The 21487-nt window shown below is 35.0% G+C and overlaps 1 protein-coding gene across 2 annotated transcripts in view; it reads right to left on the minus strand.

Moving 5' to 3' along the window:
* Positions 1-21487, minus strand: part of LOC131694009 (uncharacterized) — a 405981-nt gene that overhangs the window by 16141 nt on the left and 368353 nt on the right. For both annotated transcript variants that reach the window (XM_058982348.1, XM_058982349.1), the window contains one exon: positions 11292-11800. In XM_058982348.1, the coding sequence (XP_058838331.1) occupies positions 11297-11800 (504 nt within the window). In that variant the 3' untranslated portion in view covers positions 11292-11296. The remainder of the gene's footprint in view (positions 1-11291; positions 11801-21487) is intronic.

The following is a 21487-nucleotide window of genomic DNA, read 5'->3' on the forward strand; positions in this document are numbered from 1 at the left end:
AATAGAAGTTGTTTTTTTCTTCTTTTTCAGATCTTACTTGTTTCCTTTGATATCAGAGCTCAATGGTGCATGCATTTTGAAACCATGCGACATTACAATAAAACTTTTGACATCCGAGATTTTTTCAAAATTATCTAAGCCCTTGGCACTAAGCATTTTTTGAGTTGGTTTATGGAATACTTTATGCGAAGGATTTAACCGGATATAAGTGATTCATACATAATTTTGTAGCATATTGCTTATGCTTTCAAATGAATACTGAATAATGAATTTTTCGCACAAAAACCAATAGCTGAGAAACTGCTTAACATATTAAGTTACTTCTTTCACCGAAATTTATTTTATTAATTTTGATAGTTTTGTGAAATATTCCGAACTTCTAAAAAAAGAAGTTATAATGAAAAATAAATGATTTTTTCGGCATTTTTCTTAAAAATGCTCTATATTTCAAAAATTACACTAGTTTACAGAATTTCTGAACGCAATAAGATGCTGGTCATTTTAATGTAAAATCGTGTGCTGAATCCAAAAATGAAGCCCAAAAATTTACAGTAGAACAGTTTTCGAGTTACAGTAATAAAATTAAATTCACCTCAAAAATAAAAAGTACGTTCAGTAGAATCCAAATATCTTCGGTTGTAGTACACCGATATGAAATATTATGATGTTGAATTAAAGCTAATTGAATGCGATTTCGGTCGTTTGAATATTTTGTTTTTGTGCGACTACTGGTTCTGACATTACTTACGAGTTTATTGAACTTTTTCTTAATTTGTCCCCATTTTTTAAAGGATAAAGACCGTTTGGTTAATATTTTGGGCAAGATAAAGCAATCTTAAAAATTATATTTTCATTAAAGCCAGCTAATAACCAATAAAAATAAGCGTTTTTTAGTACACATCGGATTCGATTTTTTGTAGAATGGTAATTTTTGAGTTTCTCCGGGACAACTTATCGATTCCAATTTTGTCTAGGGCTTGTTTCGTAATACAGTAGGATTCCGTTTTTGGCAACAATTTTATTTTTTTCAGTTGCCAAAACCGGAACCGTGCCAAAAACGGAACCTTATTTTTTAAGTTTGGATTTCGAATTTACGATTTCAAAAATGTTTCAAGGATTTTTAATCACATGTGAAATGGAATGAGATGAATGAAAAAATAAGCAAATTCAGTTTTATTCATGTTTTTATCAAATTCAGACGTCATACAGTGGGGCAGAGTGCTACTTTCGACGTTCAAAACCTCTAGCACCCTGGGTATATATCCTGGAGCGTGTTTAGCAAAGTATCTTAGATTGAAATGATCATTATTTTGACAACTTTGGTTTTGATCTAGATAAGTAGAAACTGATCTAGATGAGTTCTGTCTTTTGACAGAGGTGTTCTATCAAAAAACTTTCTTCGGCAAAGTTGCTTGTTTGATATTTTTAACACATGTACTGAAGACATTTATACTTTATAACTTATGTATATGGCGCTACATGACATTTAAAAAAGAAAACTCGAGAAAATGAGTTTTAATAGTTTTTTTTTTAAATATATCTAGAAATAAATGTTTTATTCCTAAATTTTCGAAAACATACAATAATAGCTTCAAAGAGTTATAAATGTTATCATGACAGTCGCTCCTGGGATTATTATTTTTTTCTTTCGTGAATATTAATGAACAATTTGGCTTAAAAATCATAGCTCTTTTGAAAAATAAATAAATTTTGTAATCCATAACCAACCAATCGTCAATCTTCCAGATGAAATTGATAGATTGAAAATCAAATTGCAATGTTTGAAGATAATTAAGTTTAAAGGAAACTATTTTTTTTTGTAAAAATCACTTGCAACTGCCCAAACAAAATGGATTGAAACACTAGTGCTACGGTGAAAATGTGCTCCAATAAAAGCTCCAAAAATTTCTAGATCAATGCAGTTGCGAGAAATTAACACATTAAAAGATAATATAAGCAACCCTATTTTTCGAGAGCCACCCTACCTAAACTCTTTAAAAGAAATCATAACAAATTAACCATTATAGATAGCCTTGTTTATTCATCAAACTTGCTTCAATTCATTTGTGTTATTATATTGTCCGTGCTTTTCCAAAAGAGACGCGACGATTATTTTTCGTCGCACTATTCGGCGCACGATTCGTCGCAATGTATTTCTTATGGGATGAATGACACTTTAATAAAAGGTGGTGCAATTTTGTGTAAAACCCTTACTGTAAGTAAAACATACGAAAACCTGAAACTTTGGAAGCACAGTTTTCAGTCAGTTTTATTGACAAATTCAGTTAAAGTTAATAATTAGCACACATTAAACTTGGGCAATACATATTTTTCGACGTTTTTGAGTATTTATTATCAAATGCGCCAATTCAATTCGTTGCATCAAAATGATTGAATGGATCGTTTCCAATGAAACGCACAATATTGTAGGGCATGGCGCAGGTTAACTTCACACATCTAAACAATCGATACTTTGAACACCTCAACCTTGCCAAAGACATCACAAAGATACACCAAACTATTTGGGGGCCATCAGTTTTGTATTCCTAAATACGGCTTTGGGACGCACTATGATCAGTTTTCGATATATGCTGGAAATTTAGTTTTGTATTGATGTCGTAATAACCCAAAGAGAAAGAGGCTCACAATGTAACTAAGGTTCAATTGAAAATTTACTCCAGAACTAATCTTATTATGCAGTGTAGCGCATTCCTCTGTACTTCACTCTTAAGGGACCATTCATAAATTACGTAACGCTTTTAGGGGGGGGGGGGGGGGTACGGCAAGTTGTGACAAGTTGTGACATAGGGGGGAGGGGGTGTTAACTAGATCGTTACGTAACATGTTTTCATCGAAGAAAAAAAAATTCTTGGAATTTGTTATGTATCAGGGGAGGGGGGGGAGGTATGGAAAAATTTGTGACAATTTGTTACATAGGGGGAATGGGAGTCAAATTCGAGCAATTTTTGCGTTACGTAATTTATGAATGGTCCTTAAAGTGCACAGACTCTGAGTCTTACTATAAAAATTGATTCCGTCAGACACTAGTTACACTATTACCAGTTATATTGTACATAAATAATACATCTCTATACTTATTGTGATCATTAAATACAAAACGTATAGTGTAAAATAAAGGTAACCCTTAAATGCACAACGATGTTTTAAAACAACATTGTGAAAATCATCTCAAAATTATCACAGTCATGTATTGAAACTAAAAGACAATTTTCAACAAAATTTAAAAAAATGATTTGCGCCTTTGAGGGTTAATATGACTCCCAAGTTTGGAAATAAAGTCAAATGTGATATCAATTGATACAAACAAATCTCGACAAACATATGATTACGGCCTAAAAGCCAACTGTCAAAATCCACTTTGAATGGAAATTCCAGACAAACCGTTATTAGTCGAATACAGTTCACAACAGTTTATGAAAGAGAAAACTTTTCTTTTTCGTTTACTACCAACATCTGTGATTGGCGTGTAACGGTTTGTCCAGAATTTTCATTCAAAGTGGATTTTGACAGTTGGCTTTTAGGCCGTAATCATATGTTTGTCGAGAAATATCAATTGCACATTTTTAAAAGACAATAAGTCTTTGCAACATTTTTGTTGTACATAATAAATGTACAACAAAAATGTTGCCAAAAACGGAACCCATTTGTTGCCAAAATCGGAGTGTGCCAAAAAGGGAGCATGCCAAAAACGGAATCTTACTGTATATGAGGAATTCTGGTAAACAAGTAAATTGATTCCAGACTTCTGATAACAATAATTTCAGGCTCAGTGGACTAATGTCAACAAAAATTGGCATTAAAAATACATATAATATTTACATGTGTCTTACAGAATCGTATATATATACAAAAAATCTTGTAAACTGCACGCTTCACAATGCCTTGATACACATATCGAAAACTTATGACGGCGCAAAATGTTAAATGCTGGCACTAGCTTCACGAATGATGACTTTTGAAACAATTTATTTTATGTTATTAAAACGTTTAGAAGTTTATAATTTGAAATTATATTGAATTCACGTTTGCTTCTACGGCGTACCGATTTTACTATACTGGTTCACACAACTTCAATATATTACAATACATTGCGTAAAACATCTAAGTGCAACTACAAAATATACGTTCTTCAAACCATTCTGAAGTTCAGATTTTGAGATTTCAAACCTAAAATAAGTCTTGTTCGATGTCCTACATAGTTTCAAAATACGAACTGCTAATTGTTCTAGGAAGGAAAATAAATTAAAAGTTTTACAAATTATTAACTTTATAATACTTGATGTATGAAGTATATAATATATCTACGTTTGTATTAGCATATAGTACATATAGTACGAAACATAGTTTAGCAACTAGTATTTCAAAATACGAATTTTATGACGTGTGAGAGTTCAGTTTACACGAATTTTGTATCATAAGAGTTAACAGAGTTCTAACAGAGAATTCCTCATATACTGTGAAAAAGCCCATGAAAACTTTGGGATCGAGACGATTCAATAAGTTAACCCACAGACTCCAAAAATTCCCATTCTGAAATAAATTTAATAACTTTCACAATTTCCATCCGATTTAAACTAATAAGTTTTCATTGGTTATTAGCAGGCTTTAATTTTCTATGAAAATGTATTTTTTAAATTGCTTTGTCTTGCCCAAAATATTGACCAAGCGCTCATTTTTCTTTAGAAATAAGGAAAAATTATGAAAAGGTTAAATGAACTCGTAAATAACGTCAGAACCAGTAGTCGTACTAAAACAAAATATTCAAACGACTGGAAGTGCATTTAATGAGCTTTAATTCAACATAATAATATTTCACATCGGTGCACTACAACCAAAGATATTTGGATTTTACTGAGCGTGATTTTTATTTTAAAGGTGAAATTCATTTTTTTACTGTAACTCGAAAACTGTTCAACTCTAATTTTTTGGACTTCATTTTCGGATTCAGCACAATTTTACATAATAAATGGTGTTCAAATATTGAAGTTCAGTTTTAATTTAATTTTGTAAACTAGTGTTATTAAAGATTGACTATTACCACCTTCCGTAAAGTTTGTTGTAGAAAAATTTACTACAACTTTGCGGAATACACCAACTCGCTATCTTTAATTATACGAGAAATAAATTCTGAATCTCACTTATAAGAGGATTCATCATCAAACTTTTGACATAAAAAGATGGGGAGTCCCATTATCATAAATTCTTTCGAAAGTAGTATATTCCTTCAACTAACCATTTCAGATGTTTTCAAAACGATCCCATTTTTCGCGTTTTTAACCATTGTGCAACGAAATCGTTCGTAATATACACAAACCTTTATTATAATAAACGAAACATTTCGTTTCATTCACGAAAAATGATGTCGTTGTCAACGATAACATTCGTGCAATGTACACTAAACATGTAAAATTTACGAAAACTTTCGTTCACCGAGCGGCCATTCTTCAGTTCATGAAAGGGACGAAACCTACTATTTATAATGCACGAAAATACTTCGAGGCAAAAAACGTCGATTGAACTCGTGCATTGCACGATCAATTTCATTATATTTACGAATTTATATTTTCAGCGTACTTCTCCAAACTTTGGTTTTAAACTGTGAAGCCTCGCTCCATTTTTTTTTTCAAAAATTTCTTCGCCAGGGGTTTCCTGGAACCCCAAACTTTCGCCATTTTATTTTTCTTTCCGCTCCCCGAATTTCTGTTGAACAGTGTTATCCATGTAAATAGGGATTGAGTTTAGCGTTATCACAAACGACCACACGTTTTAAGTTGTTCTGCGAAATAAATCTTTTCGCTTGTGCCGATTCGTAGAACATTATCAGCGCGTGCCTGACATACTCATGCTGGAGAAAGTAATTTCCGAAACACGGAGATGAATTTTTACCTTCAGCCGATGTTCGAAATTACGAATGCTCGGTCTTATGCGAAAAGACCGGAAGTCATTTGTATTTGGCCGAAGAATCACGTTTTGTTCATGAGACTCAGTTATCTTGATAGATCACCACGCAAGAATAAAAGTTCCCTTCGATCTTCAATGCAATGCACGTAATGATGACGTAATCGAAAACCATTACTACAACAGTAGTTTCGTATAATTTATTACATGTATTGAATTAATCTTTGGTAATTCGTATTCGACAGTTTATACGATGTCGCCCTCGTTACTGGTTTGTACGATCATACTTGTGTCGAAGGGTGTCAATCGAGATTCACTGACGCGTTCTTGATGTCACCTCATTATCTAGTAGGTACGGTATGCGCACCAGTAGACATGCTTCGACATCTCTAATGGAGTTCTCGGAACGACTCGAAACTTCTACAAATCCATTAATGGCTTGAGCAGAACACACAATATTTTCACGATTATTTCCTTAAGATTGTGAAAATCCGGATCATGCAACAGCCCAGCCCGGGGACAGTCTAACAGAAAGTGCTTGTTTCAATTTGATAGTGGCGTTAGTATACTATTATCATATTAGTGTCACCTTCGTTCATAATCTTAAGGAATTGATCGTAAAAATATTGTGTATTCTGCTCAAGCCATTGGCGGATTTGTGAAAGTTTCAAGTAAAAAGCGTGTTTTGTACCGTATGTTATGAACGCCGTCAGTGCATCTAGCGTCAGTACTAAATCATTCAAATTTATCTCGGTAGGGTGGATGTACCAACAGTCGCATACTTAAGGGAAACTTTTGCTAAAAAATCGATAGCCCTATGGGCAATGTTAATACATCAAATGAAAGCTTTCAATCCCTACTTCATGGGAAAAACATAAAGATGGTATCTTAATCAATTTATGTATTCAAAGCCGCTTGTACCACTATAGGAACACATGTACCAATAGTGGTGAAATCTCTAATTTCGGTTCCTATAGTTGCAAAACCCATGGATTTCTTATGGGACTATAGGTACATTAGATCAACTATAGGTGCAAAGGAGCTCAAAATTCAAAGAAAATCATTTTTTTCAATAGTTATTTTGAGCAAAGTTCAAGCATAACAGTTTTATTATCGCATAATTTTAGTGCGATGAATCGATAAAAAATATTTGTTGGTGGTTCGTACCCTAGTTAGGCGCATAACCCACTACTGCAACTATTGGTACACCTCAACTATAGGAGCACCCACACTAGTGACTTAACTTGTCATTCAGTTGCTCTTAGCCTATTTGGTAATCCTAAGTAAATTCATTGTATAAAATAAATTGGCCGATGCTTAAAACTGAAAGTTTATAATTTTGTCCCCCTGTCTTCTATGTCCACCCTCCCTCCCATGACTCTTCTACCCAGAAGTATAACCTCTACCCCCTTCCCCACGCCAAAAATATCTTCCCGAAGTACAGCTCTTCCTGTCTCTTCTAGTTTTAACTATTATATTACAAAATATCGTTGAAAATGCCCAACTCTACTACTACATAAAACTAACTCTAATTAATCTCCTCGAATCTTTACAAAATTCAACCACGCCCTCTAGTTATTCCTACTTTTAAGATAGTTGTAAAATTGTCACCTTTGGTTAAAAATTATTTGCTCCAATAATCTCCCTACTTAATATCGTAGTAGCTATTTTTGCTCAATTATACCTCGAATCATGGCCTTATATGTAGTTGAAAATGAATTTTCTTTCGTTTGTACCAATCAGTGTTATTGTTATACTAAGAATCCCCATTTTTGGCAAAAAAAGGGCTTTTAACTGTTCAACGCTAGTGGTGAGATATGTTGTATTACGAAACAAAATTTTCGCCCTATAAACTAAAGTTTTAAAACGATACCGCAAAAGTTATATTGATAAAACAATTTTTCTGAGGTATACTAAGAAACACCCTAAACATTGGTTTTAAGCCAATGTTTAGGGTGTTACTTAGTGCTGACGGATAGAGCTTACATGTCTTCAGCAAGTTCACTGAAAGTGGTATGGCTTTATCTAGAATGCTGAAAAAGTCGATTTTTCGATTTTGGTGGAAATTAGAACCACCTTAACAGTTATTTTAACAAAAAGAGAAGGGGCTCACAAACTACGAAAACTTTTCCACAGACTATTATATCTATTCCTTAAGTTGTTTAGTTTTGGTAAAAACTTCAAATTTCTGCTAAGTTTTCACTCTGGACCACTATGCAGCGTACTTATTTTAGTTTTCTCTTCACAGTACAGTAAAACTACATTGTGAAGAAATACGCTGAGCAATTTAACATGATTAGATAAAAAATAAGCATATTTTGAGTAAACATTTTACTTACAAATAATGTTTTCAAAAATGTTACATATTGCAAAATTTACAGGACCTACGAGACAGCAGGAAATTGACAGATATGCTAGGGCCGATAACCCCTTTATGATAAGCTTCAATTCAGTACATTTTGTTTTTGGAAAATTGCATGTATCATGTGATTTGCAATCACGAAATCCGTAATCATTTTCCTCAATATACTCTTTTTGCAATTTCTATTTAACTTCACTCAAAATCATTAGAAAACTTTTCAAAAATGATCAATGTTCTCCTATTTCACGGTATCAATCTAGATACCACTCTACACGAACATCGTTTCCGCCGGCCGACAAGTTAAGAAAAATTTCAACGTGAAACGCCGGGAGATGTTTTCATCCTACATCTTTGGCGCTCCAGTTTCGCAATTTGAATGCGTCCTCATGATTCGCACTTTGACAGTTTTACATAAATCAGAAACAAATTTTTATACTTGGACTGTGTGGATGGTCGGCAAAACTTTTCAACCCATCGCCAAATATTGTTAACAGTTTGGCCGGTCAAGGCAGTAGGGGTAGGGTCATTGCACTTTCCCCGATGTTGCTCTTAACGTTGAAAATCGATTGCGAAGTTTGTTGAAATAAAGTTCAATTACGGATAGCACCTAGTACGACGGCTTTTCTTCAGATATTTGACAATAACATTGAGGGACAGATGTTCGCCAACCGTGTGATGTGTGGTATATTCAAAGCTAATTGAAATAGCTCAACCAGACGTGCTAAGTTTGACTGAATTGACGGATTACATAATCACACTAGGCATAAAAGTTGTCCGTACAGGGAATGGCGTATGAAACAAAATTGGGCATACAGCTCAAGTTCAAATCCAAAACAATGAAATAATTATTGTGTATGGTCTCTGTTCACAGCAAGGACTCATTGCACTTTATTTATCATCAATCGGACCACTTTCCAGTTTTTCTCTAGCGCATTTGTTTTCCATTCCTCCATGATGTCTACTTTTAGATGATTCTTGTTGGTAATCGCATACTCCTCGCTCGAAGTAGTCCCATAAATGTTCCACATAGTTCCACAAACACTCATTTGGGTCTGAAGATTGGGAATGACGAGGACGCGTCGATTTAACATTGTACAGCATTCCTTTACCACCATTCAGTTATGCTTCGGATGTTTATCATGGACAAAATTGAAGTTTCTTCCCTTTTAGCCCATTTTTTCGACATCAAATTGTTCAAACGATACATCGTATGATCAATGAAGACCATTTATTAACATCAAACTACAAGAGATTTTCATGAAACTTGCAGTTGCTCTATGAAAACCAACTCCAAGAAATGCATGCACAGTTAGGAAAAAGCAATGAATACCAGAAAAGTTTCGTAAGCTTTAGGAAGATTGTGTTTTAAATGAGATGTGCAAACTGAGAATCAAGCACACGCAGCAGCCCAACACCACAACGGAGGTGCCTACTGCTTACAAATTGGGACGAACTCAGCTAAACGTACCTTTGTTTTCTCAATATAGTGAAGACCCGATTTTACCAGCCTCCGATTTTATCAGCCCCCGATTTTATTTGCCCCATACGAAAATTGATAGTTGGTAATTTGATGGGCTCTAGCAGATGAACCTAGTTGAATTCAAGAAAATCCTTCCTTGAGCATATTGTTCGTATTTTAGAGATCCGAAATATGCAAAAAATATTTTTTTTTTATTTTTTTATAAATTTTGCACTGTGCACCTTAAGGGAAATTTAAACTAAATAATCAGAAACGGTTATGAGGGCTATATCTAGAGACCAAAGAATAATATTTTAAGAGCTTCGGTTTCTTAAAAAGAATGAAAAAAGTATGTCCCGATTTTGTCTATGTCCCAGTTTTATCAGCCTAAAATTCACCAAGGGGCTTATAAAAACGGGTCTTCCCTGTAGCATGTTTATTACCTTGGCAATAAGGAATCTGGCAAAGGGAAATCCATGCAGTGTGAGACTTGACTGCATTACCGTTATACGCATGTTTGTCGCATGTTCTATGGGATTCCCTATAATACATGGGACAATTATGCGTATTACGGCAGTTCAAACATAATGCGAAAATTGGTGGCAGTGTTAAAATCTACCAGAAACACACGTGCAAACATTATAGACGAGATTGCCACCCACTTAGATTTCATTTTATTGTTATCTTTGATAAGTCTTGCTTGTGAGGTATCATAGATGTGATTCTAAATCCTTTACAGGCTAATAATGGAACTATTTGAAAATCAGATTTTTCCCACTTATGCTTATTTCCTCTAAATTCGATCAGTTTTTGATCAAATAATGGGTTCCTTTACTCGAGAGAGAAAGGTAGAACTTCAGATAACAATGTTCCTTTCCTTTTGACCACTGAATTCTAAAGAAAGTAGATATTGATCGATTTATCAAATACTCGTTCCAAAGAAACCAACCTTCGGTGGCCTTTAAATTCTCACAGTTGAGGCCACCAGCATAAAAGTTCTATTGTGATTCGACAACAAAAGGTAAATAAAGCAGGAATCAAACGAATTGTTGTTTGCTTGGTTTTGCTGAGGCGTCGCGTCGTCTTCGCTTGTTTACTACTGTTATCCTGTATTTTCACAAGAAGTTTTCCCTTCAGTGCCAATCACAGCTTCGTGGCGGGTGGGTTTTTTTACAGTAACAATAACAATCAACTACACAAAGAACGAGCGTTTTTTGGGTGGGGGACGGATGTGCCTCGCCTTTATGTCGGATGACGCGAATGTAACAAGAAAGATTGATGGGAGCTTGGGAGGGAGGGGATGAAAATTAGTTAGCCAAATGTGTTCGCCGAGATTTCCGACGTTAACAATCAATTATTTGTTTGTTTGGTTTTTTATCATTTTTTATCAATTTGTATGATAAGATACATTTATAATAGGTTTCCAATGTATTCAATGAATCCGGGCTCATTATCTAGTGATTATTCTTGCGGTGCAAATTAAATTGTGATTATTCTTGCGGTGCGAAATAAAAAAGGAGAGATTTTCAATTTATACAAAGGACTACTTACCGGTCTCATGCTATCAAATTGCCATTTTCCTCTAATTTGAACATTCCGTCTGACCTTCTATCGTAATCTCCAACAAATTTTGGCATCACTGATTCCGCTTGTAGATCCAGTTCGATTGTATTCTCATTATTCCTCCTACGTGACATTTCCTCACTGACCATGGAATAAATATCGTCTCCTCCTAGAGAATGCTGTTCAAGGGTCAGTTCATGCGAATATAGACAATTGCTGCCATTGTTGTTCTCGTGTGGGTCATGCACCAGTTCGGCATTTGCTCTCTCGATTTGTTGGTTGGAATTGCTAGCAATTTCTGCTCCGAGATCGGGATTTTGATTAGTACTCATATTGTGGACGTCTGACTGGCAGACGACAGTTAGATCGTCTTGAGGGCTATGGCTGCTGTCGATGGCAAAGTATGATTGGTTGGCGATGGAATTGTCCTCCAAGTCATAGGATTTGTCCGAATATTCCGAATAGGAATCAAAATCATCACAATCAAAATATTGGCTCTGTTGAAAAGGAGTAAAAAATGAAACAGCTTGTAAATGACTGAAATAATAGGAATGAAAGTTTGAGCGAATTTAATACATTTATTAAACTTTCATGCTTTTTTCGAGGTCCGGAGGGTCGAACCTTCTTCACATATCGACTCCGCTCGTCGATTTGGGATAATGACTGTGTGTATGTATGTGGCAAACTCTCATTCGTGATTCTCAGCCCCGGCTGAACCGATGTTATCTAAAGCAATTTCAACTGAAAGACCTAACACACGCACGCTTATAACTGCGCTAGTACTGAAAGGATTTTAATCATTTATACACCAACTCATTCAGAAACATTCAACTTGAATATTGGTAATAAATTAATATATGTGCAATAAAGGTAGTCTATTAAAAATCGGTAGAATTGAAAAGTTCACGTAAACCGATTTAATCCACATAGCAGTGAGATGAAACATTTCTTACGCATATCACTGTTGGATCATCCATTAGTTTGCAGACCTCATGCGAAATAGGTATCTAACTACAGGTGGGAAGAAAACAGGGCCGAGTACTTCATTAATAAACCATCAAAGTGAATAAATTATAGAAAATCGATAAAACCAGTTAAATAAAAAAATTAATGCGACCGAAACGTGAATAAAGTTATATAGTTCATAAAATTAGTAGAATGATTAAAATAATTTAAAATAAAAAAAATATATCAGATTAGTTCAGCTCACTAAATGCAAAATTTGACAATAACAACATAGTTATATAATTACCACAATAAAATTTGTTTCAAACTAACAAATGGGGTGAAATAAGTAAAAGCAAAGTGCATGAACTGGGAAAACATAATAAAATCAAATGCTAATTTGGGTACTAGTTCAGATACATAGTCTAACTGGACACCCAGATGGTGCTAGTTACTGACGAGGAGAATCCGAAACACTAAAACAAAAAAACCATACTTCATGTAAGGCATGTGCCCTCATGCACAAAGAAATTGGTCTTGTCCAAAATTTTCCCACTTGGGAATTTTGCATAATAAAATCAATAAAATGAATAAACTAAATGAAATGAAGGAATTGGATAAAATGAATAAAAATTATGAAACGAATAAAATGAATAATATAAATAAAACAAATAAAATAACAAAAACAAAATAAATAAAATAAAACGAATGAAATTAAATACAGTAAGATTCCGTTTCTGGCATGGTCCTATTTTGGCACACTCCGATTTTGGGGGGGGGGGGGGGGGGGGGGTTCCATTTTTGGCGACATTCTTGTTGTTGACATCACATTTGACTTTATTTCCAAACATGGGAGTCATTAACCCTCAAAGGCGCAAACTTTTTGTTAAAATAGTCTCATAGTTTCAATATATTACTGTGAAAATTTTGAGATGTCTTAGGCAATGTTGTTTTAAAACAGCGTTATGCATTTAAGGGTTAACTATAATTTACACTATACGTGTCGTATTGAATGATTACAATATGTATAGAAATGTATTATTTATGTATAATATAACTGGTAACAGTGTTACTAGTGTCTGCCGGATTCAATTTTTATAGTAAGACCCAGAGTCTGTGCACTTTAAGAGTCAAGTAAAGAGGAATGCGCTACGCTGCCTAATAAGACTAGTTCTGGAGAAAATTTTCAATAGAACCTTAGTAACGTTGCGAGCCTCTTTCTCTTTCGATTATTACGACGTCACTACAAAACTTGGCACTAAATTTTCAGTACATATCGATAGCCCGTATTTAGGAATACAAAACTGATAGCTCCCAAACAGTTTGTTTTAGCTTTATAACGTCTTTGGCAAATTTGTTAGTTTTTTGGCGATTTTTTCAAATGAATGGACTTAGGGTGGTCCTTGTGGTTAGGGTGATCAAAGTATCGACTGTTTAGATGTGTGAAGTTTACCTGCGCAATGCCCTGCAGTATTATAACACAAATAAATTGAATCAAGTTTGCTGAATAAACAAGGCTATCTATAATAGTTAATTTGTTATGATTTTTTTTTTAGATGTGGGGTAGGGTGGCTCTTGAACAATTGTTCATTAATTTTTAGAAAGAAGAGATAATAGCTATACAGTGAATTGTTTGAGTTTTGACGTTCAGTGGACCGAAGAAAAGCTATTCGAATTAAATGATTTGGTACACCTCCGTAATGAGGGGCATTGTACTCGAGAAGTGCGCGAAGATTGTGAGAATTCTGCTGGATGACGCACAGTGTCGCCTAGCCGTACAAAACCTCAAAATTTTATTTTGAATTTTTTATGATTTAACATTGTTCTCTGTTTGTAAACAGGTTGAATAGAGCCTTCTCAAAATATTAAGTCTTGAGGACAAAAGATAGAGTTTTTGCAGATCTTCAAAGGTGAAATAGATTATCAATTCTGGAAAAACTGTGTTCAAACCTATGTTATTCAAATGAATATCTCGTTTTAGTTAAGATTCCGATTAGGGTCGAACTGACTTCAATTCTATCGTTCATTAAATTAAAATTATTTTTTCCAAAGTGACTGTACTTTTTCTCGAAACAGTTCGCAAATATCGCTTGTAGTTCATGACTCTTGAAAATTAGTGTATTTTTCGAAAATAAATGTCAAACCACCCTAGGTGCTAAAATTTCGAGGAAAAAAAAAAGAATAAAAAATTAACACCAAATATGAATTCAGCGACGTAAAAGTATCCTAATGTGAGGTTTTCACCAAATTCGGACCCCTTTGAGATTTTGTCAGACTTTTGTATGGCAGGTGATCACTGTGCGACAACTGAATTTGATAAAAACATGAATAAAGTTTTTTTTTTTTAATTTTTTCTTTCATCTTATTCCATTTCACACATGATTGAAAATCCTTTTTGAACATTTTTGAAGTCGTAAATTGAAAATCCAAACTTCAAAAATAAGGTTCCATTTTTGGCACGGTTCCAGCTTTGGCAACTGAAAAAAATAAAATTGTTGCCAAAAACGGAATACTACTGTATAAAATTAAAAAAATAATAATTTGAATAGAAAGAATAAAATAAACAAAATAAATTAAATACATAAAAAATAAAAAATAAAACAATTAAAAGATTAAAATAAAAAAATTACCATAATAAAAAGTTATGAAAAATATAAAGCAAATAAACTTGTATCAAATTAATTATTTCCTTAAAATGAATAAATTGAATGACTGTAAAAAATAATAAGGTTATTGGAATGAAACATCTGAATAAAATATATCAACTGGAAAAAATAATTAAATGAAAACAAAATAAGTTAGATGTATGATGTGAATAAAATGCATGAAATGAACAAGCCAGAATGAATTAAAAGATTGAAACAGATAAAATAGATCAAATTAAATCAAAAGAACAGAATGAACAATACAAAGCGGAATCAAATAAACGATTAAAATTAAATGAACATATATTTAAAATTAGTCAAATATTCAAAATTAAAAATATAAGCAAATCGATTAAAACTTATGGAGTGAATAAACTGAAAAAATGAGTATACAAAATGAAACTAAAAGGAATGATTTAATTGAAATAAATTAATAAAACGAGTTGTACAAATTCAAGAACCATTGTTTCAGAAAGTTATGAAATATTGTTGAAAATCCTTTTAATTGGAAAATAACTACAGGTAAACGTACCCTCGATATAGCGTAACTCGATATAATGTACATTTTTACTCGATATAACGTACAAAATTTTTAATTTATTTTTCAGGTCCAAATTTATTTTCAGTTACGCATGTATTTCACATTTTAAGAATTCAATATGTTACACACAATCTTAAAACGTACTAATTGGGCTTCTAATGAGCATGTTAGCAATAGGCTATTTCATTGAAGGCCACGAGAGCGATTTTTTCAATTTCATTTGCGGATGATCTTAATTTATTAAAACCAAACATGTATCTCAAAAAATAATACAACATCAGTAAGTTCTAACTGAAAACAAAAATAACACTATTAGTGACCATTGTTGGTTGGTTTCGGGACTGCGGAATATGATTCTCTGGAAAGAAAGACAATGTTTAAGTTTCATGGCATGCAGTGCCACAAAAATAGCATATCAAGTGCTATCATATTTGACGATAAACAGATACAATCGCTTCCTGAAACTCGTGGATTCAGTGCTTCGGATTATAGATTCTTTTAATTATTCTCGACATTACATCAACCATTTGATCTACGAATCATATTGCAAGTAATGCGGACACATTCAACTCCGGTTTCGGATATTCGTGAATTCAGTTACTCATGATTGTTTTGTCTGTTTTACATTGATGTTGCCATTATGTGACACATGAAATGACGTCCCATTGACAATCTACGAGGAATCCAGTGATATTTATCAAAATCTCTGGTTTCTAAGACTCTTGAATCCGGTTACTAGAATCGAATATTGCTTTCGAATCCTATTATGTGTCACATCAAATAAATAAGTGTGAGAGATCATATTTGTAATTACACGGACAACTGTGCGTTTTTCGACCGGTATGGGGTATTTAGGAAACCGGTTAGCGGATTGAAATATATTTTCAGAAATTCTTGAATCGTGGAAATCTATATAGTGGGAATATTAAAAAAAACACTTTACAAGCCCAGACAGAATAATAATGACTAATGACTTAATAATTAGAATAGGAGTCAAAATAATAATATTTTCAATAAATTTAATTCATATAAGAAAACAAAAATTAATTGCGGCATCCTTTTTATAGAACCACTATAATTTTCTTATGAGAGAAGTTGTTTCACACTGCTAGATAGGTCAGATTTTCAAAATTAGTTACGCTTTATCAAAATTCTATAAAATAAAATACCATGAACAACAATTCTGTGAGAATTTTGCATGCTTCGATATAACGTACAATTTTTAAACCGAGATGTACGTTATATCGAAATTTATCTGTAATCAAGATTCAAATACAATGCCCATTCTACAGTCTTCATTCTTTTTCGTTTTCAACTTTTCATGTTTGTTCTTTCTTTCTTGGCGGCGTCGCTTAAGATTATTTGGTGTTTCCACCGTATTGAAGGACCTTAATTAGTTATCAGTAAATTGGAACGTTCAATTTAGTTTGAAATTCAATGATGTCTTTTAGTCACAGATTCCTGAAAAAAAGACAGAGAACGAAATAGAGAGAAAAAGTTTTTCGTGAATGAGACAGGTAGGTATTTCAAAGTACTCATTTACAGTGAAGGAAGTGTGAAATGTCTCGGTTATGTTGTTGATTATTTGATTGACAATAGCACAAAAGCCGTGCATTCAATCGATTGCAATGCTGTCTCTTTCCAGTTATTCTTATAGCCTACGAATCGCTTCGTTCGGAATTCTCGTTTCAGAGATATGCATTAATGAGTCCTATACAAACCAATAACACGCAAAGGAAAGGGTTCAAACTATCAGAATAAGAATTTAAATTTTTGGAAAAGCAAGTGGCCATGGAAAGTGTCTTTGGACATATAAACTGTTTTTGAGACATGAACAAAAACAAAACTTGAAATGTTCATTGAACATTTCAAGTTTTAATATTTTGCAAATAAATATTTTAAATCACATTGATCATAAAAAATTACCTTGGAATTTTCAGTACAATATGGTGTCATTTGTTGCTCACAGTAATATGTATGACAAAATGTAGTCAGATCAACTGTCTTCCAATGCATAAACTCTGACTGTAATCCTTGCTCATTAACTTGTAGAATACGGAGCTCTCAAACGATAGAGCACTGAATTATCATGTGCCTCTCCATTAATCGTGACTGCCATTGAAACTTCAATTGAAGCGTTCTCAGCGTAGGGCAAATATAAACAACATAAACCTTTGCTATGAGTTAGAAGAAACATTTTAATTTTAACTCTCGATAAGGGAGTTCAACGAGCCTGTGACAGTGATGCCAGATTTACAGACATGTTTGTATTTTACAGACTTTTTATAGTCTCCTACAGACGTAGTCAGAAATCTTCACAATGGTATTCAATTTTCAATTTACTTTTAAAGTAATATTCTAGTGTAACTAGGAATTACATAACCATCTACACAGTTTTACACACATTTTAATTATTCTTCTACAGACATTTCACAAAAACATGGCATAGCTGGTCTTTGGGGAACTTTTTCTCTGATCTATTTTATGGATAATTTTGAACGTCATCCGTTATTTTTCATAAAAGTTGATTCTAATACAATGAAAATGCATTTTCGTTAATCTCATCAGAAAGCCGGTTATCTTAGTTTTCAAATGACATATTTGAACATATGTTTCATTCAAAATTCAATAGAGATACGAAGAATTAAAAAAAGCGTTTGTGAAATGTCTCTTTTCAAAATTTTCATCTTCAAGCATCCATAATACCCAGTTAAGCCGAATATTTTTCTTAGATAACCAAGGATTTTGTGAATTAAAGTGTTGTAAACAACGTTCAGTATAGAATTTAATTATATTAGTGTTGATGTGTTTTTCGATTTTTGCTCACATGCCTCCCCATTGGGCAACGTTTCGAAGTGCTATCATCATCATCACCAACAAAGCAGGGTTTGTACATAAATTAGTTATAATTTTCTCGTAATACAAACATTTTGCAAACTGTAATACAACTTTCTTTGCTAAGTAGGATGCCATATATGATTTATTACCGCGAAAAGCCACGAAAAGTTTGCTCTATACTAAAATCCAAACCTAATTCTAGGGATTTATAGTTTTTTCTTGTACATTAACAAATATATCAGATAAGAAGAAGATCTTGTGACACAACTTACATTTCTAAGAGATAGATAAATATTTTAATATTTTAGAAGATATTTTGATTGCTTACATTCTTATTATAAATGATGGATCTGGTATTTTTGTGACACGACCAGTGTAACCTAAATTTTGCGCAAATGTCAAACTTGCACTAGAATTTTGAATTATATGAGAGATCTACTATCTCACTACTTGGTGGATTACTTGGTGATCTGTGTATTCATATACCATCCAACATCTATCTCACGGCTGAGAGCAACGCTTAATATAAGTGGTAAATACATGAAATCTGTTAAAAATCACTTTCAAGTGAACTTGCACATATTTTGTGTTTGAAGTAAACTTTCATAATAATTTTTGAGACGTAGTTGATTCATTATTGAGTAAATTCACAAAATGTGTACGGAAACGATTTGCTTCAATCACGTAGATGTGTTTTTATATCGCGATAATCAAAATTGGTTTAGTTTTGCCCCTACAATACCAATAAAGCAATGCTCTGTATGTAACGGGTTGATTTTTAGTTATTGGAAATTGGTAAGTTTAAAGGGCTTCGACAAGGATCTTTCTGTGGGAGTACTTCGTGCTGACAGCCCAGGTGCTGTTTCAAATGCCGATGAGATATCGGAAACACTTGCGAGGGCGTGAGACGTATCAAAGATTAGGAAAAGTGGAGTCGAGGAATTGTAAAGTACGATGAAAAATTGAAAACTATTGTGGAGAGTCTTTTTACCGAAGCACGACCCAGCCGCATGGCCACCTAAACCGCACGTCGATGAAGACGGTGGAAGTGCTGGTGACAATCGAGTCTCCAACACCGAGCACCTTATAGTGACAAAAGGGCTGAAAACGAAGGAAGCTCCCGGTTCGGATGGTATCTCCAACATGGTACTGAAAACCGCGATCATGACGTTTCCAGACATGTTCAGGCTAGTTTTACAGGAATGCAATTTGGATGATGGCTACAGATAGAAGATCCAGAAGCTAGTGTTGCTGCCAAAACCAGAAGAGCCACCAGAACATCCAGCATCATATCGGTGTATATGCCTGCTGGATACTCTTGGTAAACTTCTGGCTAGGTTCATTCTCAACAGGTTGATGACCTATGCTGAAAGTGAGAATGTATTATCGCAGAGGCAGTTCGGGTCACGTAAAGGGATATCCACGGTGGACGCCTTCCGCACAGTCATCGCGAGCGCGGAGAAAGCATTGAATCAAAAAAGAAGGGGTAATCGCTACTGCGTCGTGGTAATAATAGACGTGAAGAACGTATTCAACAATGCCAGCTGGAGAGCGATCGCCGTGGCGCTGCACAGAATGGGGGTTCCGGACTACCTGGGCAAGGTTCTGAACAGTTACTTCCAGAACCGAGTACTGGTCTACGAAACGAACATGGGGCAGAGGTCGATTAGGGTCATGGCGGGAGTACCTCAGGGCTCCATACTTGGCTCAACGCTCTGGAATATAATGTAAAACGGAGTGTTTATACTGGAACTGCCCAGGGGAGTGGAGATCGTCTGCTTTGCAGATGATGGTGTACTGACGATAGCCGGCGAGACCCTTGAGGAGGTGGAGATGTTGACGACAGAGACAATTGGCATCGCGGAAACCTGGCTGGCTGACGTCAAGTTGCAGCTGGCTCACCACAAGACCGGGTTAGTGCTGGTCAGCAACCGTAAAAAAAATCAGCGTATCGTGGTGGTCAGCGTCGGGGGACAATCCATCCCATCGATTCGTGCACTGAAGCACCTGGGTATGATAGTCGACGATCTGTTAAATTACAACAGCCATATCGGTTATGTATGTGAGAAGGCTGCGACGACAACTATCGCATTGGCAAGGATCATGCTGAATAGCGGAGGAACAAGAGGAAGCACCCGACGTCTCCTGGCGATAGTCTCATCCTCAATACTGAGGTATGGCGAACCGGCCTGGGCTTCTGCGCTAAACTCAAAGCGGAACCGGACGATGTTGACTAGCACGTTTCGCCTAATGGCTATTCGTGTCGCGAGTGCATACAGAACGATATCGTCGGAGGCGGTATGCATAATTGCCGGGATGATTCCCATCTGCATCTCTCTGGCTGAAGACGTGGAATGCTACCAGCGGAGAACTGCAAGTAATGAAAGGAAATTGAGTGGTTGGTACGCCAGTGCATTGGAAGCTGCGCTGCAACCGGAATCGCTGGATGGACCTCAACACCTACCAGCTGCCCTGTTGAGTATGCTAGGTCCACCGCAGGGGACTAGATGGAGTCAATCGGGACGAAGCGGGGAGCTAAATGGCTCACAACAACGAACATCGGTATCGAGAGCAATCTACTGTCGGGGAATTCACGGTAGGGTAGATTCGCCGCCGTGGACTACTCCACAGAATCGTGATGAAAATGGGAGCTGATTCGCTAACGAAACCCACAACTCTAAGTCGGAGTAGGATAATATCCGAGTGGATCTCGATAAAGCTAGGAGTTAAATGGTTTAAGGAAGCGGGTATAAGTGTCGGGGGAAATTCCTCTGTTGAGGAACTATCGGTCGGAGTAGGGTGAGTTCACCGGCGGGAACTATCCAAGTAGATCGTGATAAGGCCGGGAGCTCAATGACTCATGGAAACATACGCTAAATGGCTCAAGCAATCAGCACATAAACGGCTTATGGGGACGAGCGCTAAACGACGACATAATAGATGGATACAAGAAGCAAGAGAAGAGTCTGTAACAAAAGATAGTCGTGAGTCCCACACAGTGCCAATACACTATAGGCCAGGCTTTTGAAGCCTTTTAAACCTTACTATAAAATCATTGTCCCAATTTGTCGAGCTGAGTCGATTGGCATATAAGACTGGGCCCACCTGACGTCGAAAAAAGTTTTCAAAGTTTGAGCGAATCCTATACATTTCTTTTGTAAGAAATGTAAAATAGTTGAATGGCTGGCGTCCAAAAGGGGCTAACCCACATTTTT

The sequence above is a fragment of the Topomyia yanbarensis genome, chromosome 3 (assembly GCF_030247195.1).
Source record: "Topomyia yanbarensis strain Yona2022 chromosome 3, ASM3024719v1, whole genome shotgun sequence".
Classification (NCBI taxonomy): domain Eukaryota; kingdom Metazoa; phylum Arthropoda; class Insecta; order Diptera; family Culicidae; genus Topomyia; species Topomyia yanbarensis.